At 45.1% G+C, this 23,124-nt stretch overlaps 1 protein-coding gene across 2 annotated transcripts in view; it reads right to left on the bottom strand.

The window, feature by feature from the left end:
- The window catches only part of scaper (S-phase cyclin A-associated protein in the ER), a 464,954-nt gene extending 442,630 nt beyond the window's left edge, over positions 1-22,324 (bottom strand). For both annotated transcript variants that reach the window (XM_072492784.1, XM_072492785.1), the window contains exons 1-2: positions 21,968-22,324; positions 3,056-3,173 (exon numbers count right to left, since the gene is read on the bottom strand). In XM_072492784.1, the coding sequence (XP_072348885.1) occupies positions 3,056-3,173; positions 21,968-22,201 (352 nt within the window). In that variant the 5' untranslated portion in view covers positions 22,202-22,324. The remainder of the gene's footprint in view (positions 1-3,055; positions 3,174-21,967) is intronic.
- Between the last annotated feature and the right edge of the window lie 800 nt (positions 22,325-23,124).

Here is a 23,124-nt window from a genome sequence, read left to right as displayed (position 1 = left end):
GCAATGCTTTAAATATAAAAATCACATATTAAAGATGCCCATGGGGGGGCCAGTATTTGGTGGGTATCTGCCGCCACCAGATTGCCAAGCCCCTAATCCATCTCCTGTGAGTTGCCCTGAACAGCTGTTTCCTCATGGGGATGGGACAACAGGTTTGGGATACCTGCTGAGTCACTGCGCTCTCCACCCTCTATGGGTTTGGACAAGTATAAAATTGAGAGTAAGAGACACCTTACTGCCTTGATCAGCAAATTACTGTTGGTAAGAAGTGAAACTAAACAAAAAGGAAATAAGCATAGCGTTTGTGGCAGAAAGGAAGGTGTGGGTTAGATGGCTAGAAGATTTAATGCTGGTCTGCAACCTACATTCTAGAACTAGAAATGCGCTTTCTACGAGAATCTGTCAAATTCTCTTTTGGCGGACTTTGGCGACCCCATACTCAGCATATACTTCTCAATCTATTAATTAAATCCCAAGCTAAACATTGTAAGCATTTGTCCCATATTCCTATTATCTCAAGCCATCTCAAATTACCTGCCCAACTGGAAAGAACCTAATCCCTTCATCAATTTAAAAACCTCTATCATACCTGCATTTTGCCAATGAAAATAGACCTGATCTTTTAAGCCTCTTCTGATGATATTATGCCGTGATTGAATTGCTTTAAAAAAATCCTACTCTCAGGGCAGCACGGTGGCCCAGTAGTTAGAATTGCTGCCTCACAGCGCCGAGGACCCGGGTTCGATCCCGGCCCCGGGTCACTCTCCATTTGGTTTGTGCACATTCTATCCGTGTCTGCGTGGGTCTCACCCCCATAACACAAAAAGATGTGCAGGGTAGGTAGATTGGCCACGCTAAATTGCCCCTTAATTGGATAAATGAATTGGGTACCCTAGATTTAGGATGGGGGGGGGGGGTGAGTAGAGGAGTGTCCTGCTCCCGACAATTTAAACTGTAGCTTGGAGATTTGAGACAGCAACTAGAACTAAAGCAATCAAATTCTGTTTAACATACACCTTCTCAGCCAATACCCAGCTCTTCGCCCCACCCCCACACAAACCAAAATCAGTTGCTGAATTTACATTGTGGCCTTGAACACCAGCAGCTGCAATAGAAACCCGGTGGTACTCCGCAATGCGATGGCAAAGCGCCCTTTGGATGTGGTTTATTCTCAATTCAATGATGTTAACCATGAATGTGAGCTGCAGCAGAACCACACACCACAAGCCAACACGTTCCTGCGTTCATCAATTTACAAACCGCCCTGCCCCACCGCACAACCCCTTTGAAACTGGGGCAGTCCCGGCACAGGTATTTCAAATTTTCCAGTGTTGTTTCAGTAATTGAGCACCTAAAAGACAGTGTGAACCAGATAGGTTTTTTCAACAATCGGCAATGGTATCATGATCACTAACACGCAGGCTAGCTTTCAATTCCAGGTTTTTTCAGAATTTATATTCGGCCAGCTCCCGTGGTGGGATGTGAGCCTGTGTCCCCAGAGCGATAACCTGAGTCTCTGGATTACTGGTCCAATGACATTACCACTACGCCATCATCCCACCTCAGTTGTTGACTGTCCATCCCCCCCGGATGAAAAATGCAAACGCCAATTTTTTTTTTTTAAACATTCAAATTACACACCTTTTACTCCTGAAAGTTTTTCACCACACCTGCGTTTTTAGGTTTACTCAAAATTTAAAAAACGAAAAGGAAATAAATTGGCTTTATTTAATTGGTTACACTAGCCTCGTCAGGTCAATGTTGGCAGCTCTTGAGCACCACCTACTGAGAAGGTTTAGTGCTACACTATTCTCAGATACTGAAGTGCTCTGAAATACGACGACAATTCATTTATGCCTGTGTCACCTAACACAATAACAACTTGCATTTATATAGGGCTTTTAAAGGAACAAAATGTCCCAAGACCCTCAAGTTATTTGTATGTTCAAAGAACATTTTACATTTGGGCTCCTAATATCTAATCTTTGCCCAACACCTTAACAAGGTCTAGCAAACATATCTTTCTAGACACATTACAACAGTGAACATATTACAAAAAGTAATTCATTGCCTGTAAAGCACTTTGGCACATCCTAATGGCTTGTGAAAGACACAGTACCTTTATTTTTATAAAGGCAAAACTATCTTGTATAACAAACATTATTTGCCATTAGTTTTATTTTTCTACATTGGTTAAATCTTTTAATAATCTTTATTGTATCAAGAAGGCTTACATTAACACTGCGATGAATCCACTGTGAAAAACCCCTAATTGCCACATTCTGGCGCCTGTTCGGGTACACAAGAGGGAGAATTCAGAACGTCCAATTCACCTAACAGCACGTCTTTCGGGACTTGCGGGAGGAAACTAGAGCACCCAGAGGAAACCCACGCAGACATGGGGAGGACTCAAGCTGGGAATCGAAACTGGGACCCTGGCGCTGTGAAGCAAAAGTGCTAACCACTGTGCTACCATACCACCTGCTTCTTGTCTGGACAATCAGACAATAATAATCTTTTAAAAATTGGCTTAACTGCACTGTGCCAAACTATCTGTTTAATCAAAAGAAATGAAAATCGCTTATTGTCACAAGTAGGCGTCAAATGAAGTTACTGTGAAAAGCCCCTAGTCGCCACATTCCGCACCTGTTCAGGGAGGCTGGTACGGGAATTGAACCGTGCTGCTGGCCTGCCTTGGTCTGCTTTAAAAGCCAGCGGTTTAGCCCAGTGTGCTAAACCAGCCTCTGGTTAGAATGCGGAGAGGATAAAGGAATTCAAAGGAAAGAACTTCAGAGGGAGCAGGAGGGAAGCACAATCACAAATATTGAATATGTAAGCTTTTTTCAACTACCTGCTCTTGGTTTTAAGAATGGGTGCGTACATTTAAAATTGGCCAACATGAGATGGCTGGAGCAGTTGTAGCAATGTAAGAAGAGTTAAACGCACCTTTAAAGCTACTTTGTTTAGCCAACGTTACCCAGGGCAAGCGATCACGTCTAATGAGCACAGTTGGGAAACAAAAAATAAACAGAATTTCCATTCATTAAAAGCTTACCATCATCGTCTTTATTTTCCAAGGGAACACTCCACGCAATCAGGTTTCTGGCTGCCCGCCCTTCTTGTGCAACTATTTTGCGGACTTTGTCATGACTGTTGGATCTCTGAAACGAGGCCTAAAGGCAAGAAGAATTTGATGTGGATTAAGACTGCACAATTAAAAATAGGCTACATCCCCTTATCTGCTCTCCTACTACTGACCACCAACATTCGCTCCAAAATCCTTTTTGTTATATTAAAGACACCTTCTTAAGTATATGTTATTTTAATTCTGTTCCCCACTACACCAACATCCTGATTTCTTTATTATAGGTTACAAATTCAGTGCACATTCCTGCTCTTTGGAAAGTGTGAAGGAAAATCTAACAAAATTATGAACTCTGAAGTAGCAGAATCATTACTCTACACACTATGCTGAAATGTTTTATTCATTCCCTTAATATCAATGATCGAGACTTGTACTTGAGTGCAGTAGTGAGGAATGCTGTGTTTTAAGAAGCGGCACCTTTCAGATGAGGTCCCTGTCTACACCAACAATCATTAAACATCTCTGGTATTACTCGAAGGAGAGAATTTGTTTGGTGTCCTGACCGACAATCTCCACTCATCATTTACCCCTGTTTACCACTGGGGTTTTGCTGTAGCAAAATGGCTGTTTTGACAATAAAAGTGATTGAACTTCAAAGTAATTCAGCAATTTAGGGACATTGTTAGACATGATATTATTTCCAGGTTCATTCTTTCTGTTAAAAGTCCTTAGAAATGTCATTACTTGGTGTTCACTTAGTTCCTCCAGCCACGACATGTGTGGTGGATATGAGAGTTCGCAAAGACAAAGTGTACTCAGCACGTCACTTATCCTCTATTTCAAGCTCGTCACTCTCCTGATCAGGTTCCGGATGTGCCCAACATTCACCACTCAACCATATGGCCATATATTGTGCGAGAAGCTGTAACGGTCAGCAGCAGCAAGCTATCTATCATCCAGGTCTGATCCTGTTCTTGCCTAACATGCTCACATGCAGTTTGAAAGACAGGCAACCATTGAATAGAAATTGAGAGTGAAGACTGTGGTGGATAACATTTCCTCGCACAAATGTGAGTCGAGATCAAATAAAACAATAAAAATTAGGTGGGGTTGGGAAAATTAAACCTAGAACATTTTTAAAAATTAATTCTTGGGATATGGGAATCACTGGCAAAGTCAGGATTTATTGTCCGCCCCCAATTGCCTTTGAGGAGGGGGTGGTGAGCTGTCCTTTTGACAACTGAGCAACTTGCTAAGATATTCCCGAATGCAGTTAAGAGTGGGTTTGGAGTCATGTATAGGCCAGACCAGTTAAGGACTGCAGATTTCCCTCCCTAAAAGGGGATTTGTGAACCAGATGTGTTTTTACAACAATCTGCCAATCACATGGTCATTGTCACTACTGTCTTTTTCAACTCCAGCTCTATATAATTAATTTAATGACGCTGCCCTCTTAAATGACGAGCAAGCCACTTCATTGTAACAAAAACTGCAATGGCGGGCTGCTGTGGTTCAGGGTGACCATTCGCCAGCACCTTTTCGAGTGCAGTTAGGAATGGGCAAGAAATGCTTGCCTGGCCAGCGATGTCGATGTCCCATAAATGAATAATTAAAGTAACAAATCAATCTGTAATATTCATCTGCCAGAGATAACGCTGTAACCCGACATGTCTTACATAAGCAGTTTCCATTATAAATGTTGGCAAAATGAATTATGAAAGAGAGAAAGTGTGTGCAAGCATGAGAGTTTTAGAACATTAACAAATATATCTAGCGTGAAAACCTTTCTTGTAATGTACACTGCGAGAAAACGTGCAGCAATTATTTTGCAAAGCGAGCTCTTCTGTGATGAACTATGCACTGAGGTCCAGTGCAGTCATATAATGATCATGGGCCTAGAATTGACAACCCAGAAGTCACAAACTGAATTCAATAAAGTTTGGCATTTTTCAGTGAGCACCAGAATAAAAATGATCATGAAAGCAAGCAGATCCTAATTTTTTTTTAAAACCCTTATGGTTTACTAATGTAGAGAAAGGAACCTGTTACTCTACTCAGTTGAGGCTACGTGACATCTGTCCTTCACTTCATGGTCAACCCCGAAAAACCTATGAAATGGCCTGGCAAATGACAATTGTAACAGAATTGCTTCAGAAAAAAGGCACACTATCAGGTTTTCAGAGCAAGTATGAGCAGACATGGAATAAAGCCAGGCCAGTGCATCATATTCCCAGAAAATAAAATAGAACAAATACTCAACAAGGGTTCCAGAAACTGTCACGGTCTTCTGTACTGAAACGGTGATTGTTTTAACTTGTGTGGAAGTACAGTTGCGTTATTATTAGCTTGGGGGCCCTATACAAAAAGGCTTAGGTGATCATACAAGCAATATTTCTAATAGGTGCCATAAGGGGCATCATGGGGCACAAAAGGGGGCTTCCAATTTCCCATGCCGATGCCAGCTCTTTGAGTTAACTATCTAATTAGTCCCACTTCCTTGTTCTTTACCCACAGCCCTGAAAATGTTTCCTTTTCAACTCCATATCCAGTACCTTTCTAGAGGCAGATTTCCCTGCCAGTACAGCAGGCAGGGAAACATTAAACACAGCTCTTCCTGGGTGGTGTGTACTTTTACTTCTCAGTGACCAGATGAAAAGTGACTTGGAAGAACCCGCTCTTATTCTTGTGTGCTTGCTGCAAGGTCCTAGACAATGACAATAGCCCACAGTGTACCCAGTGCTTCACTCATTCTTGCAGCTGACCAAAGCCTGCATCCTTTCCATAATACCTAAAAATGAGGTGTCAACCTGGTGAGGCTACAACACAGCATTACTTACAAACAGCAGAAGCGGAATGCAAAGCTAAGCAATTATACAGCCAACTGATCAGATCAAAGCTCTGTAGTACTGCCACATCCAGCCATGAATGGGTGGACAATTAAACTAACAGGAAGAGGGGATGCAACATAAATAACTCCATTCACAATTATGAGGGAGCCCGACAGGTTAGTAAAACAAAACAGAGCTATCTTGAGCCAGAAATGACAAGTGGATGATCCATCTTTGCCTCCTTCTAAGGTTCCCAGAATCACAGATGCTTCTCTCAGCTTATTTGATTCACTCCATGCGACATTAAGGAAAAACTAAATGTGTTGCCTACTGCAAAGGCATTGGCCCTCGACAATATCCTGGCAATAGTACTGAAGACTTGTGCTCCAGAACTGGACACACCCCTAGCCAAAATGTTCCAGTACAGTTCCAACACTGGCATCTACCCAGCAATGTGGAAAATTGCCCAGGTATGTCCTGCTCATAAAAAGCAGGACGAATCCAAACTGAACAATTACCACTCCATCAAACTACTCTCAATCATCAGCAAAATGATGGAAGGTGTCGTCACAGAGCTATCAAGTGGCACTTACTCAGCAGTAACCTGTTCACTGATGCTCAGTCTGGGTTCCACCAGGCCAAGCCAATGGGCTCCTGACCTCACTACAGCCTTAATTCTGACATGGAGAAAACTATTGAACTCAAAGAGGTGAGAGTGACTGCTCTTGACATGAAGGTCACATTTGATCAAATATGGCATCAAGGAGCCCTGGCAAAATTGAAGTCAACAGGAATCAGTGGAAAACTCTCCACTGGTTGGAGTCATACGTAGCATAAAGGAAAATAGTTGTGGTTGTTGGAAACCAATCATGTCAGTTCCAGGACATTGTTGCAGGAGTTCCTCATGGTGGTGTCCTAACCATTTTCAACTGCTTCATCAATTACCTTCCTTCCATCAGGTCAGAAGTGGGGATGTTCACTGATGATTACACAATGTTCAGCTCCAATCACAATTCCTCAGATACCGAAGCAGTCAAAGTTCATATGCAGTAGGAAGTGGATTCATAAGCAGCAAGTATTAAGTCCTAGGCATTGACCATCTCCAACAAGTGAGAATTATCTCCGTATGGCATTGCCATTACAGAAACCCATACTATCAACATCCTGGGGGTTATGATTGAGCAGAAACGGAACACTGAACCAACCTTATAAATACTGTGGCTACAAGTGCAGGTCAGAGACTGGAAATTCTTCTTTTTTTTTTTTAAATTTAGAGTACCCAATTCTTTTTTTTCCAATTAAGTGGCAATTTTAGCATGGCCAATCCACCTAGCCTGCACATCTTTTCGGTTGTGGGGGGTGAGGCCCACGCAGACACGGGAGAAGGTGAAAACTCCACACGGACAGTGACCCGGGATCAAACCCAGGTCCTCGGCACCGTGAGGCAGCAGTGCTAACCACTGTGCCACAGTCTTTTCTAGAGACTGGTAATTATGAGGCGAATAACTCACCTCCTGATTCCCCAAACCTAATACACCATAAGGCTCAAAGTCAGGAGTGTGATGGAGTACTCTCCACATGCTTGGATGAATGTGGTTCCAACAATGCTCAAGAAGCTTGACACCATCCAGGACAAAGTACTCTGCTTGATTGGTACCCTTTCCACATACTTAAACATTCACTCCATCCATCACGGACACACAGTGGCAGCAGTGTGTACAATATACAAGATGCACTGCAGAAATTCACCAAGGCTCCTTTGACAGCACCTTCCAAAGCTGCGACCAGGCCAACTGCGACAGTTCAAGATGGCTCATCGCCACTATCTCAAGGATAATTAGAGATAGGGGAAAAAATGTTGCCCTTGCCAGCAATGCCCCATCCCATGAAAGGATATAAATGAAGATAGCTAGCCACAAAATGAATAACTACCCCATAACATACAGTTAGTATATCACACATTGTGTGCATACTCTGGGGAGGCGGGTTGCGAGAGAAGGAGATGGAGGAAAAATTATGAAGGGGAAGAGGGAGGAAGTGAGGACACAAAAAGACCAAAGGGATGAGCAAGAACAATGTGACACGAGGAAGAAAATGAACAAATTTTGGGAGAAATGAGAGAGAACGAGACTTCAATTGAATATGGAACAGCACGAGAGAGAATGAAGAATGGATCAACAGAGTGACAGAAAGAGAAGGACACATAGCTGCCCAATCTGAGCTATTCACCTGTGTATAGCAGATACATGGAAGCAGCCTCCCTCTCCTAGGGATACAACTTTATCCATAAAGCTCTATATCACCAACTTCCAGCTCTGCAAGAGTGAAGGGAATGAAATTGGAGGTTTGGGAAGGAGGGAAAATAGATAAAAACGGAACCAGGATACAAAGATAAACACTGTCAGAAATCTTTTAAAAAGACATTGATCCTATGTGATAGATCCTAACCCAAGTACATTTGAGCCTTCAGGCTACATTCGTACTAGTTTCTTTATTGAAACTTCAAACTACTTTAATGGTAGGCCCGGTCATCTGCTCCACATCGATAACCTCTTTACATCAGGAATTAAGAGGTATAACCCAAAACACTAAAGTTACTACAGCTCTCATTCTGGATCAATATAAAATTACAAACATTTAGTGGCAGTGGCGAATGGTCAAGAGGTAGCACAATGGTTAGCACCGTTGCTTCACAGCGCCAGGGTCCCAGGTTCGATTCCCGGCATGGGGTCACTATCTGTGCAGAGTCTGCACGTTCTCCCTGTGTCTGCGTGGGTTTCCTCCAGGTGCTCCAGTTTTCTCCCACAAGTCCCGAAAGACATGAGGCAGGATTCTCCACTCCCGCGCCGGTTGGGAGAATCGCATGGGTCGCCGAATTTTCCCGCGGCGCCGGTCCAACGCCCTCCCGCGTTTCTCCCAAGCGGCGAGAACGGCCCCGCCGAGTTCCGCGCGGTGCAGGCCGGGAAATCGCCCGAGACACCCAAAATGGCGATTCACCGGCATCCCTATTATTCTCAGGCCCGGATGGGCCAAGCAGCCAGGCCAAAACGGCGGGTTCCCCCCGGCGCCGTCCACACCTGGTCGCTGCCGGCGGGAGCAGCGCGGGAACGCTTGGGGGGGGGGGGGGGTGGGGGGGGGGGGGGGTCCCGCACTGTGGGTGGGGGCTCAAATGGGGTCTGGCCCGCGATCGGTGCCCACCGATCGTCGGCCCGTCCTCTCTGAAGGAGGACCTCCTTTCTTCCGCAGCCCCGCAAGATCTGTCTGACATCTTCTTGCGGGGCGGACTCGGAGAGGACGGCAACCACACACGCGGGTTGGCGCCGGCCAACCCATGCATGCGCGGGTGACGCCAGTTATGCGGCGCCCGCCGCGTCATGTATGTGGCGTCGCCTTTACGTGGTGTCAAGGCCTGGCGTGTGTAAATGATGCGACCCTGCTACTAGCCCATTATCGGGCCCTGAATCGGTCGGGATAGGGGCCTTTTCGCGCCGTCGTGAACCTCGACAGCGTTCACGACACCGTGGGAACTTCGGCGCGGGAGTGGAGAATCCCGCCCATGATGTAGGTAATTTGGACATTCTGGATTCTCCCTCCGTGTACCCAAACAGGCACCGGAATGTGGCGACTAGGGGCTTTCCACAGTAACTTCATTACAGTGTTAATGTAAGCCTACTTGTGACAATAAAGTTTATTTTGATATTATCTGCATCAGAGCATCAAAGCTGTCAGCTGATGACTGTCTCACATCTTTTTGGAAGAGAGTCTTTGACCCTCCCAGTACAGACAAAAAGGTACATATAGAAAAAAAAGTAGAGCCTACAAGTAGGTTCTTCAGCATTCTCTTTCATCAACATACTTCAGTCTTTTACAAGCTACAGTAAAGGTTACACTGTCTCTACCATTTCTAAAATATACTGTACTTATTGACACGATCATCTGACTGAGAACAAAAATAGACCACTTTCCACTCTGCTTTGTTGTCCAACTACGTCTGCTTCGTCCTAATGATACAAACAGAAGTTCTGGAAAGACACACAATGTGACCTTCAGCATTGCGTGCATCTTGGATTATAGTCGCTCTGCAGATTTGGCAACCACAAGAACTGCATATTTGACACTATAAAGGGAAATTATTCCAACACAGCTCCATGGTTACAGGAATCATCCAATGATGGTAATATTTCAGAGTAATCTACTCTTAACATTACCAAGGATTATCACAAACTAATTTTACATTCTCCTGTTTACATAAAAAAAATGGTTAACTAGTGTACCTACCAGAATTAAGTTAGTTAGAGATCAGCAAGAATCAAATACATAAAATGATTGCAGAACTGCTGTTTAACAGATTCTGGCAGTCTACAAGAACAAGTTTAAAAGCTTGAACCTGGTCTCAAAATTAAGATTCCTGAACATATTTTTTTTAGGACTCTACACTGTCAATAGAATTTTCTGAATTGACAATTCTGCAGGAAATGATTCATTCATTTTATTTTATAAATTTAGAGTACCCAATTCCTTTTTGTCCAATTAATAGGCAACTTAGCGTGGCCAATCCACCTAGCCTGCACATCTTTTGGTTTTGGGGGTGAGACCCATGCAGGCAAGGGGAGAATGTGCAAACTCCACACGGACAGTGACCCGGGGCCGGAATCGAACCCAGGTCCTCGGTGCCGTGAGGCAGCAGTGCTAACCACTGTGCCAATGTGCCGCCCTGAAATGATTCCGTTCTTGGGCAATTTCTGACACCATCGCCTCCTGCTCCACCCTCCCCATTAAAATATCATGGAGAACAAACTCAAAGAGCTTCATCATCAACTCACAATCTACCTAGCCCCAGAACACAAAGTTACATCTCAGGTTGAACCTTTCCACCAACTCCCTAATGGTGAATTTGATTTTCTCTAAGTGTAGGAATGACATTAAGTCGCCCAACCATACAGAGACACTGGGCAGAATGGCAGACCTCCAACCGAGAATATTCCCCTCCAGGCTATCAGTGAGGCAAAGGGAACAATGTCCGCCTCTACCCCAGAGTGAAACTCCGGTGAGTTCAAAACCCCAAATATGGCAACCAGTGGACATGGGTTTAAATCCACCTGGATTATCTCTGACGTAGTGCTAAAAAAAGCTCAGAAGCTGCCGAGTTTGGGGCAGGGCTAAAACATATGCGTATGGTTAGCTGGGGCAAGTAAACAGCGATCACATCTGTCCTCAACGTTTGGAAAAAAAAACACTCATCCTTGCCTTGGTCAAGTGCACCCTGTATAACACCTTGTGCTCAACCGGGCACACGAGGACGTGGAGTTGACCCTGTAAAGGGCCTCCCTCCAAGCCTCACAAGTAAATATAGGACCTAGCTCACTTTCCCAGCTTGCCCTCCCCCGTTTAGTGGCAAGGGATCTGACGAGAGACTAGGGCCATATCGGTCCGAAATAGATTCCTTGCCAGGCCGAGCCAAGGATAAAATCCTCTTCAATAAGGAGGAAGGTGGAGCCAAAGGAAAGGAAGGGAAACCCAACGAGAGAAGCCACAAACACGAAAATAACAAAAAGGCTAGAATTGGGAGCTGAGATTTGTCCGCCAGCTCTCTAAAACTGGCAAGCCTCCCCTCCACACCAAAGTGCTCAGGTTCCTTCACTTTCCAAGATATAAATGTTGGGTCCAATCCAGATAAGAAAGGGTGATTTTCACTAATAGGGGCCAGTGAAGACAGGGAAAGGAGCTTAAAATGTTGTCAAAACTGTTTCCAAATCCTAAGAGAGGAGACCACAACTGAGTTTGAGGAAAATCCAGTGGGAGAAAAGGGCAGTGGTGTAGTAACTATGGCGAGGAGAGTAGAGGTAGTGCAAGAGCGAGCCTCCATTTGGCCCCAAATAGAATCGGGATCATTGATCCACAATAAAAGTTTTGGGATGCCAGCAGCCCAATAAAACAGTAATAAAACAATAAATTTGGGAGGGCCAAGCCCCCTGTCTGTCTGTCCCTTTAGAGTAGAACGCTGCAGTCTGGGATTCCTACCTGCCCAAATAAGACCATAAGACATAGGAGCAAAATTAGCTCACTCGGCCCATCGGGTCTGCTCCGCCATTCAATCATGGCTGATATTTTTCTCATCCCCATTCTCCTGCCTTCTCTCCATAATCCCTGATCCCCTTATTAATCAAGAACCTATCTATCTCTGTCTTAAAGACACTCAGTGATTTGGCCTCCACAGCCTTCTGCGGCAAAGAGTTCCACAGATTCATCTCCCTCTGGCTGTAGAAATTCCTCCTCATCTCTGTTTTGCAGGATCGTCCCTTTAGTCTGAGATTGTGTCCTCTGGTTCTAGCTTTTCCTCCAAATGGAAACATCATCTCCACGTCCACTTTATCCAGGCCTCGCAGTATCCTATAGGTTTCAATAAGATCCCCCCTCATCCTTCTAAACTCCAACAAGCTCAGATCCAGAGTCCTCAACCGTTCCTCATATGACAAGCTCTTCATTCCAGGGATCAATCTTGTGAACCTCCTCTGGACCCTTTCCAAGGCCAACACATCCTTCCTTAGACACGGGGCCCAAATAAAAGCAGATATCAATTTGTTAACCTTAACAAAAAGGAATTTGGGGAGACATTAAAAGAGAAATAGAAACCTAGGATGTACGTTAATTATAATTGTTTGAATCTTATCCGCCAAAGGTGGAGGAAGGCTGTTCCACCTCTGTAGATCTGTTTTAACATTATTGACCAGGCATGCGTAATTCACCCTAGGAGGTCCCCATGTAGCAAAAACTTTGTATTAGAGAGGCAGAAAGGTAATTGCCCAATTGTGCTCACCTTCGGGGGTTAACCGGAAAACATTCACGCGTGCCTAAATTTCATTTATAGGCAGAGAAGAAGCCAAAGGTATTAAGTGTCTTCATTATGCTGTCGATGGAAGGTTGGGTCTGTAATATATAGAAGTAGATCATCTGCGTAAAGAGATACCCGATGTTCGAGCCCATCCTGACTAATACCCCTCCATTTACTAGAGGCCCTCAACGCAATAGAGAGCAGCTCTATTGCCAAGGCGAACAAAAGTGGAGAAAGAGGGCTTCTCTGTCTAATGCTCCTATTTAAGGGGAAGTAAGTTGAGTGTAGAGCGTTTGTGCGAATGCTGGCCGTAAGGGCATTATACAACAAGTGAATACACGAGGCAAATTTATCACCAAATCCAAATCCCCCGAGAATCTCAAATAAATATTTAAATTTCACCCTATCAAATGCTTTTTCAGTGTCCAGAGATGTAATCACCTCAGGTTTGGGTGCAGGGGAGGGGTTAAAAATTTCAACGGCGACGTATATTGGCCGCTAATTGTCAGTCCTTCACCAAGCCTGTTTCATCCTCCGAAATTACTTGGGAGGCAAGGCTCCAACCGGAGCACCAGAACCTTGGCAAGCAGCTTAACATCCGCATTCAAAAGCGAGTGCGTGGACATGAACGTCACTCAGTCGGGTCCATGTCCCTTTTAATGTGCAAGGAAATAGAGGTTTGAGGGTCGGAGGCAATGAACTTCGAGATAGGGAGTCATTAAACATATCCAATAATATAGGTATGAGCTGTTCTGAGAGCTTCTTGCAAAACTCAATCGGAAAGCCATCAGGGCCAGGGCCCTTGCCAGACTACATCAGCCCGATACATTTTAAAATCTCGTCAGGGCATAAGGGGAAATCTAACTCTTGTCACCTCCACAGTTAGGATGTGCAACGTCTCCAGAAAGTCAGACAAGAACGATTTATCTGCAAAGGTCTACGATTCATACAGGTCACAGTAATGGGATTTAAAAGCCGCACTGACCTGGAGAGGGGTGGAAACAAGAATGCTGCCCAGACTGATTACCTGAGGAATCTCATGGGAGGCTGCTTGACATTTACGTTGGTGAGGCAGGAGATGAGTGGCCTTCTCCCTATACTCATAAAAAGTACCCCTCGAGCGCTGTAACTGGCATACAGCCTTGTCAGCAACTTGAACTGGGTCAGTAATTTTTCCTGCTTGCCAATAGCTCTGGAGTAGGATCAAGCAAATATTGGTGATCCACCTCTAGAATGGAATCCACCAGCCTCTGCTGCGACTACTTCATTGTCCTCAGCATGTATGCTCTACAAGAAATGATTTCCTTCCCCTTAAGATGGCGGTAAGAGCCTCCCACAGCTTTGTTGGGGGGAGGGGGGGGTGGGGGGGGGGGGGGGGAAATGGAGTCGGACTTGCTTAATTTAATATAGTCCTCTGTGGAGGTGGACAAATGCCAGCAAAGTAGTATCTAATCTCCAGGGTGAGCATTGGGTGGGCCAGACACCAGCAAAAGATCAACAAAATGTGGGATGTGGTCAGACATAACAATTGCTGAATACTCAGCCGCCACTACCAAAGGGAGGAAAGACCTATCTAAAATGAAAAATTCAATGCGGGGATATGCATGTGAAAAAAAGGAAAAATCCCTGTCATTCGGGTGCAAAAGGCGTCACGGTTTCCTACAAGAAAACAATAACAGAGTTTAAGCTCTTAATATGAGCAAATGTCCTCATCCGTTTTGCTGGGCCATTCAATACCCTAACATTACAGGCAACCAAACGGATTGAAAGCCTCCCACCATCCCTTCAGCCAGAGTCAGCCATGCCCCAAGAGAGAAACAAAACAAGGGACACTGAATAGGTAAAACAAAACAATCCACCCAAGATGACCACTGAGCCAAGTCAAAGGACTCAACATAAGGAAACCAGCAGACAGCTGGTCAGCTAACTACACTAAAACCCAGCCCACCCCAAGACCGCCATAATGAAACAGCAGCAAACAATAACTTATCCTAAAGCATACAATTAACAAAATAAAACTAAACACAAGTTCTAAGCTAATTTTTTTAAACTATTATAACAAGCTGCAGAAAAACCTCCAAAACCACTCCCGTTAACGAACACCCTTGTTAGCAAGGTGACTTCTAACTGGAAAATAAAACCTTATTTAACTGACAATGCCATACTAGTGCCTAAATGTCGCGCTCAATGTCGACGATGAAAAGAGAAAGGGAACAATCCGATTGATATAAACACAAATAGTAAAGAACTTTCAAATCTAACCAAAGGCATCAAGACACACAAACAATGAACATGAAAAGACATAAAATACAAAGTGCCCATCCACAGAGCCACAAAACAGGTCAAACAGCGTCAAACAAAGGAGTCCGCATCTCCTGGCGTGTCAAAAAAGTAGTCTTTTTCGCAAAATGTTACTCGGAGGCAAGCTGGATAGACCATCCTGAACTTTACTCCATTCTTATACAAGATGGATTTCACTCCATTAAAAGCAGCTCTTTTTTTTTTGCTAGGCCCACACTCATATCTAAGTGCAGCCTAACGGAGTGGCCTTCCCAGATGAGATCATGATGTTCCCTTGCCCACCGAAGAACCTGTTCTTTTTCTTTGAAACTATGGAATGTTATCATCAACGCACAAGGCAGATTTCTAGCACGAGGCTTAGGTCAAAGCGAGTGATGGGCCCGGTCTAATTCTGGGGGACGATGTAAATACACCCTAATCCACCTTCTTGTGGAATATGTTCAAGAAATATTCAGTAGGGGTGTGGCCCTCAGTCCCCTCCAGTATCCCCACAATACAAATGTTCTGTCTCCTGGATCTGTTTTCCGGATATTCAGTTTGGCTTTTAATATGTTGACTTCAACCACCAAAGCAAGGTCGGACTCCAGAGAGGCAATCCGATCGTTGTGATCCGATAATGTCGCCTCCATGCTCTTAATTGTGGCTCCATGAGCTTCGCTGGTCTTACTTGTGGTATCGAGTACAAACAAATGGGGGCCAAGGCCTCTTCAATTGATCTTTTAAGATCCACCGACAAATTTTGCCGGTGTTCATAAAGCTCACTCGCCAAAATGCTGGTGAGAGTCTCAGCCGCTAGTGGAATGGTCGGAGAGGAAGAAGTTATCTTCGCCATCTTACCTCCAGTTGATCCCCGAGAGGCTTCAGAATCAGTCGACGGGTGAGAAAAAGGGCAAAAAGATTTCCATCGGTTGCCATCTTGTGAGCACCTTCCCCTCACATCACACCATCAGATGTCCCTAGGTCATGTTCTTGATTGCAGTTCTCCTGTGATTTGCTCTACTCTTGGTGCCAGACTTAATAAAACACAACCCCACGAGAGATCAATCCCAAACCAATTAAACTTTGCTTCAGAGACCTCAGTGGAAAGAAAGATGTGAAACAAAGAGTCCAGGTCATTGCCAAAGTTACAAATGAAAAGATTCTGACCTTAATATCCTCAGAAAGCTTCTTGGGCAAAGCTTAGTGACACACCTTTCCACTGTGATCACTATTATTTGTGGATCTGAAGTTTTTCGCTGCAGCCTTTTGCCCTATTTCTCAGTCAGCTGTTAAACATTTTTTATTTAAATATGTGATCAAACTGAGGGATATCAGTGTTGCAAATAAGGCATTGAACACTGCCACCAGGTATTGCGCAGCAAAGATCCTGGCACTCTGTACTAAGTGCATTTCCTAAAACATAACTCTTTTCTTCCATTTCCCACACCAACAGCCTTGAAATGAAATAAAAGACTATCTCAGCACCTTTTATGACCCTGGGATGTCCCAAAATGCCTTGCATCTTTTGAAGTGCAATAACTGTTGAAGTATAATCAGTCATATGCACATAGCAAGCTCCCACAATCAGCAATGTGATATGAGCAGGTATTCTGTTTTAGTGATGTTGGTTTCGGGATGAAAATTAGTCAGGATTGGGGAGAACACTCCTGTTCTTCGATGTAGTGGTATTGTCAATGGACTAGTAATCCAGAGACCCAGGGCAATATTCTGGGGACCTAGGTTCGTATCCTACCATCATGGTAGATGATGAAATTTGAATTCAAGAAAAATCGGGAATTAATGGTGACTATGAAACCATTGTCGATTGTTGTAAAAACCCATCTGATTCATTAATGTCCCTTTAGGGAAGGAAATCTATCATTCTTACCAGGTCTGGTCTACATGTGACTCCAGACCAACTGCAGTGTGGTTGACTCTTAAGTGCCCTTCGAAATGGCCGAGCAAGCCACTCAATTCAAGGGCAACTGGGGTGGGCAATAAATGCTGGCCCAGCCACCGATGTCCACATCCCTTGAATGAATAAAAAAATATCACGAGATCTTTACCATCTCAGTCAAAAGACTGCACCATCACCAAAATCTTTCAATACTGCAATGATCGCTTCTCGGCCTTATGGCTAAGATCAAGAGTCAGATCATGTCCAAGGTGAGTGCAATGCCTTTTCTTTGCAGCTTGGACCTTGTAGGTTTCTCTTGTAGAGACCATGAATTGGTTTCAATTTGAACTATTTTTTGGAGCACAATGAGACGGATTAAGGGTTTGCCTTGTCCACTCTGCACACTGGCTTTGTAGCTTTAAAGATGAGATTTTTAAAAAAAATTTAAGTACTGCAATGAAAGGACAGCCGAAATGTTGTGCTCAAATCTTTGAATGGGGACTTGTGCCCACAACAGCCAGAGACAAGAATGTTACCCCATGGGTCAATGCTGCCACTGACACTGGGTACCTTATCACAAGCAAGCAGCCTTAAGCAGCACCATGACAGTAAGCACCACTCAGCTTGTACACAAAGAAAGGTGACCCAAGAAAATATTAAAGGCACTGATCTACAGAACTACAGTGGCTCAAAGAGATTATTAATGCAAGGTTGCATCTGTCATAATAAATGGTCGGTGCCTGACGCTAGGTGCCTTATTTGCAACACTGATATCACTCAGTTTGGTCGCATATTTAAAATCACTGGTCACCAAAAGTATGCTTTGTCCCCTCCAAATAAAAACACTCCCCGTTTTCCAGCACTTCCTCAGTAATTAACAAGTATCAGCCATGACTCAGTGCTATCAATCTAGCCTCCAAATCAGAGATTGTGGGTTCAAAGCCCACTCCAGAGATTTGAACAAATAATTAAGTGTAGTACGGTGGGACTGCTGCACAGCCAGAGGTACCGCCTTGCAGATGAGATGTTAATTTTAGGCCTCATCTGCACTCTCAGGAACATGTGGGGGAAAAATCCATAATAATATTTAAACAGGAGGAAATTTTCCTGGTGTCCAAGCCAACAATAATTACCCAGCAAATGCTACCAAAATGCAGATTATCTTGTCATTTATATCATTGCTACGTTACAACAGTAACTATACACTAAAAGTACTTCATTAGCCAAAGTTAAAATAGGTGCTATATGCAAGGTCTTTCAACACAATATAGACATATCTATTCAGTTGCCTTGGTTAAATCCTTCAAAGCAATAAAATGCTGTTAAGTTAAAATACTGAATCAGCCTACTAATTAAGGTCTTTTGGCACCAATTTGTCACATGCTTTCAGACTTGCTTTGAAAGGGCCAATCCAAAAGTATAAGTTATAAACAAAAAGATTTGCATTTATATAGCACCTTTCACACCAGAACACCGCAAAGCCCTTTATAGCCATTTTAGGACTTCAGAAGCATAGTCACTAGTGTTGGGGCGTGACAGCCAATCTTTGCACAGTAAGCTCCCACAAACACCAATATGCTCATGGTCCGATGTTTTTGTAATGCTGATCAATGGATAAATATTGGACACGAGACAGGGGAGGAACCCCTGCTCTTCTTCAAAATATTGCCAAGGGATCATTTAGATCTACCCGAGAGGGACAGACATTGTTTAACATCTCATCCAAAAGGCGGCACCCCTGACAGTGCAGGACCCCCAAGCGCAGTACTGGACTGTCAGCTTAGATTATGGTTTTCAAGTCTCTGGAGTGGGATTTTAATTTCCAAAACTACTTTTTCTTTAAACTGGATTAAAATTTACACACTCAAATGGTGGGATCTGAACCCTCATTCTCTGGATTATTAGTTCAGGCATCAGGATTACTCAAGTGGCATAACCATTTTATATCACATCTCTGTCCAGTGATTCCTGCTGATAATAATAATAATCACTTATTGTCACAAGAAGGCCTCAATGAAGTTACTGTGAAAAGCCCGTAATCACACATTCCGGTGCCTGTTCGGGGAGGCTGGTACGGGAATTGAACCCGCGATGCTGGTCTTGTTCTGCACTACAAGCCAGCTGATTAGCACACTGTGCTAAACCAGCCCCTACTCTAATCCCATTATGTGGACAATAACTTATATTTATACATAGTGGCTTGGCAAAATCATTTTAAAAAAGCACTTCACAAGGGAATGAGGATTAAATCCTTAAACACGCAGCTAAAGAGAAAACTTTAGATAAGATTTTGCACATGTGAAAGACAGAGCAAAGCAGATGGGTGTGTAGAAAACTGCAGAGAGCTGAAGCATGATGGCTAAAGGGTTTTTCACTGATATGGTAAATTAAGATGGGAAAATGAAAGTGCCAGCAGAGTGGAGGGGATGAGAGATTAGATGAATGTCTTGGGGAGGCCGACAAGCTCCTGGTGAGCAGACCTACAGAACAATTTGAATTAAAAAATAAAACAAGTCCATGCTGATGTGGTGTATGTATCAGGGACTGTAATGCTGCTCACAGAATCACGTGCCGATGCTCCCTGTCAAGGCTGGAACTTGAAAACCAGTCACATGTCCAAAGTGCCCATCAAGTGGAACAGGTGGCCTTGGACTTATGATATGTGATATGATGTGTTATGAAACAGGTCACCTGCTCATTACTACATTGCTGTTTGTGGGAGCTTGCTGTGCGTACATTGGCAGTCACATTTCCTATATTACAACAGTGACTACATTTCAAAAGTACTTCATTGGTTGTTTTATTAGGATGTCCTGAGGTTGTGAATGTGTTGTACCCAAAGCTCTCCATCAAACGTCCATGGTTGTTGTAGACTAACTGATAGAGATTGATTGTTTCAATAAAGTGCTAGTGCAGAAGCAGGCCATTCGGCCCATCGCATCTGCACCGACCCTCTGAAAGAACACCCTATCTAGGCCCAATCCCCCAACCTATCCCCGCAACAAAACCAAGGGGCAATTTAGCACAGCCAATACTTTTGGACAGATGGCCCTTTCAAAGCAAGTCTGAAACCATGTGACAAATTTATAGTTATTTGTGCCAAAATGCCTGAATTAGGAGGCTGATTCAGTGTTTAAACCTAACCTGCAGAGGTCTTTGGATTGTGGGAGAAAACCAGAGCACCCAGAAGAAACCCACACAGACAGAGAAAAAATGTGCAAACTCCACATAGACAGTCACCCAAGGTCGAAATTGAATCCGGGTCCCTGGCGCTGAGAGGCAGCAATGCTAACCATTGTGCCACCGTGCCGTGATGACTATGATTAATCAACAACTGCATTATGGTTGCAAAGTCTGGTGACTTGTTCGAAGCTCATGGAATGAAATTAAAATGACAGGAAGCAGAGAGAGGTGATGGTGGATGGATATTTTTCAGACTGGGTGGTTTGCTCCTAAAGCAGTTTCCAATCTACAAGATGCATGGCAGTAACTCACCAATGTTCCTTAGACAGCACCTTCCAAACCCACAACCGCTACCACCTCGAAGGACATGAGCAAGATATCTGGGAATCCCACCACCTGGAGGTTCCCTCCAAGTCACTCACCACCCACACTTGGAAATATATTGCCGTTCCTGGGGCAAAATCCTGGAACTCCCTCCCTAATAGCATAGTTGGTGTACCTACATCTGAAGGTTTCAGCGGTTCAAGAAGGCAACTCATCATCAACTTCTGAAGGGTATCTCAGGATGGGTAATAAATGCTGGCCTAACCAGCAACACCCACATCCCGTAAATGAATTAAAACATTTTTAAAAATCTATTACTCTTTGCAATGTTTATAAACAACTTAAGACTCTGTAGGGAGTATCATTAAACGTTTACAGTTGATTTGACACTTGGTAAAGAAGTAGTTACTGGTGAGGAAGGTTAAAGATTTCAATGCGACATGAACAGGTGGTGAAATTAGCAAAAGCATGGCAGTTAGAGCTCAATGTCGACATGTGTGAAGTAATGCACTTTGGGAGAACTACTGTGGAAAGATAGTGTAAGTGGTACAATTTTGAACAGTGTAACCTAGGAATCTCAGGCAAAGATGTGGCATCCTCCCAATCTGCACAAAAACTGATTGGTGCAAGGTAGTTTGCGGAGAAAAGGTCCCTGTTCCTACAGACAAAGGTGTCTATGGTTTGGGGGGGGGGGGGGTACAGGCAGGTAAGTGGAGCCCAGACCACAACCAGATCAGCCATGATCTTAGCAAACAGGCTCAGAGGGCCGAATGGACCGTTCCTGCTCCCTAGCCCAGATGTTGCCAGAGCCTGCATAGGCGCAATGGACTGAGTCTGCACATTCTATTCTCCCCATGTCTGCGTGGCTTTCCTTTGGGCGCTCCGGTTTCCTTCCCCCAGTCTCGAAAGACTTTTTTTAAAAATTTAGAGTGCCCAATTAATTTGTTTCCAATTAAGGGGCAATTTAGCGTGGCCAATCAACCTACCCTGCACAGCTTTGGGATGTGGGGGTGAGACCCACACAGACACAGGGAGAATGTGCAAACTCCACATGGATGGTCTCGGCCCCGGGTCCTCGGCGCCGCGAGGCAGCAGCGCTAACCACTGCGCCACCGTGCTCGCCCACCAGACCCGAAAGACATGCTTGTTACAAGCCTACTTGTGACAATGGACGATTTTCATTTTGTGAACGGGACACGCTGAATTCTACCTCTGTGTACCCGAACAGGCGCCGGAGTGTGGCGACCAGGGGATCTTCACAATAACTTCATTGCGGTGTTAATGTATGTGTAATTGTGACAGTAATGAAGATTAATATTATTAATGGGCTTCCTCAGGTGCTGGGCGTCAGGTGTGAAAGGGAAGGGGATTGGTGTGCCTTTTGTTTTGTGAGGGGATTGATTCCTTTTGTTTGCCAGGAGCGGGTGGATTCAGGAGGGGGAGGAGGAGGGGGGGATGGATGACAAGCTGCCCTATTGATTTCCACAGCCGGAGAGACAGACAGACAGAGGGAGAGAGAAGCGTCGACAACCCCGCACCTTGGAACTGCCGCTCCCCGCCGGGCTCTTGCCTTTGCCCCCGTACGAGGACCCCGAGCTGCCGCTGCCCGATCGCTCCCGCTCATCGCCCGCAGGCCCCATTTTGGGCCCGGGCCTGTCCCGGGCTTCGACGCCGCCTCCGGACAGCCGCTGCCCGCTCCTCTCACGCCCGTCGCCGCCGCCCAGAAACGCCGGGGCAAACTCCCTCCGCTGGCTCCGCGGCTCCTTGGACATCTCCCTCTTCCCTAGCCCTGCCACCCCCACCCTGCCTTTAATATCACATTGGGGGGGGGGGGGAGACACCAAGATCGCCTCAGCGATCAAACGACAACAAAACGGCGTCCGCTCCTCACTGACAGCCGCGCAACCAAACTTCACGCCGGAAGCGTGCCCGTCCCTCCAGCCCTGATCGGCAGCCGCGCCGGCCAATCCGCGGCCCGGGAGGCTGGTGCCAGCCCCGCCCTTTCTACGCCCAGGGGGCGGGGCTTGTGGCGGCCAGCAGGCTTGGTTGCAGGCGCGCTGTCAAGCAACGCGTCCCCCTTCCCGGCGGGCCTTGCGGGCCGCCCCACTCAAACTGGAGGCGGGAAAGAGAGGACTGGGCAGAGACTGGGACAATGGGAGTGGGTGGCACGGTGGCGCAATGGTTAGCACTGCTGCCTCACGGCGCCGAGGACCCGGGTTCGGTCCCGGCTCTGGGTCACTGGCCGTGTGGAGTTTGCAAATTCTCCCCGTGTCTGTGTGGGTCTCATCTCCACAACCCAAAAATGTGCAGGGTAGGTGGATTGGCCACGCTAAATTACCCCTTAATAAAAAAATGCTTACAAGAAAAAGAAAAAAAATCATAAAATTACAGTGCAGAAGGAGGCCATTCGGCCCATCGAGGTTGCACCGGCCTTTGGAAAGAGCGCTGCAATTAAGCCCACATCTCCACCTAACCTTTTTCGATACTAAGGGCAATTTAGCATATCCAATCCACCTAACCTGCACATCTTTGGACTGTGGTAGGAAATCTACGCAGACACAGGGAAAACGTGCATTCTCCACACTATAGCGACCCACTATAGTGACCTAGGAATCAAACCTGGGCCCCTGGAGCTGTGAAGCCACAGTGCTAACCACTATGCTACCGTGCCGCACTAGGTGGATGGCCACACTAA

The sequence above is a fragment of the Scyliorhinus torazame genome, chromosome 30 (assembly GCF_047496885.1).
Source record: "Scyliorhinus torazame isolate Kashiwa2021f chromosome 30, sScyTor2.1, whole genome shotgun sequence".
NCBI lineage: Eukaryota > Metazoa > Chordata > Chondrichthyes > Carcharhiniformes > Scyliorhinidae > Scyliorhinus > Scyliorhinus torazame.
Note: the sequence above shows the minus strand (reverse complement) of the source record. Positions and strands in the feature narration are given on the sequence as shown.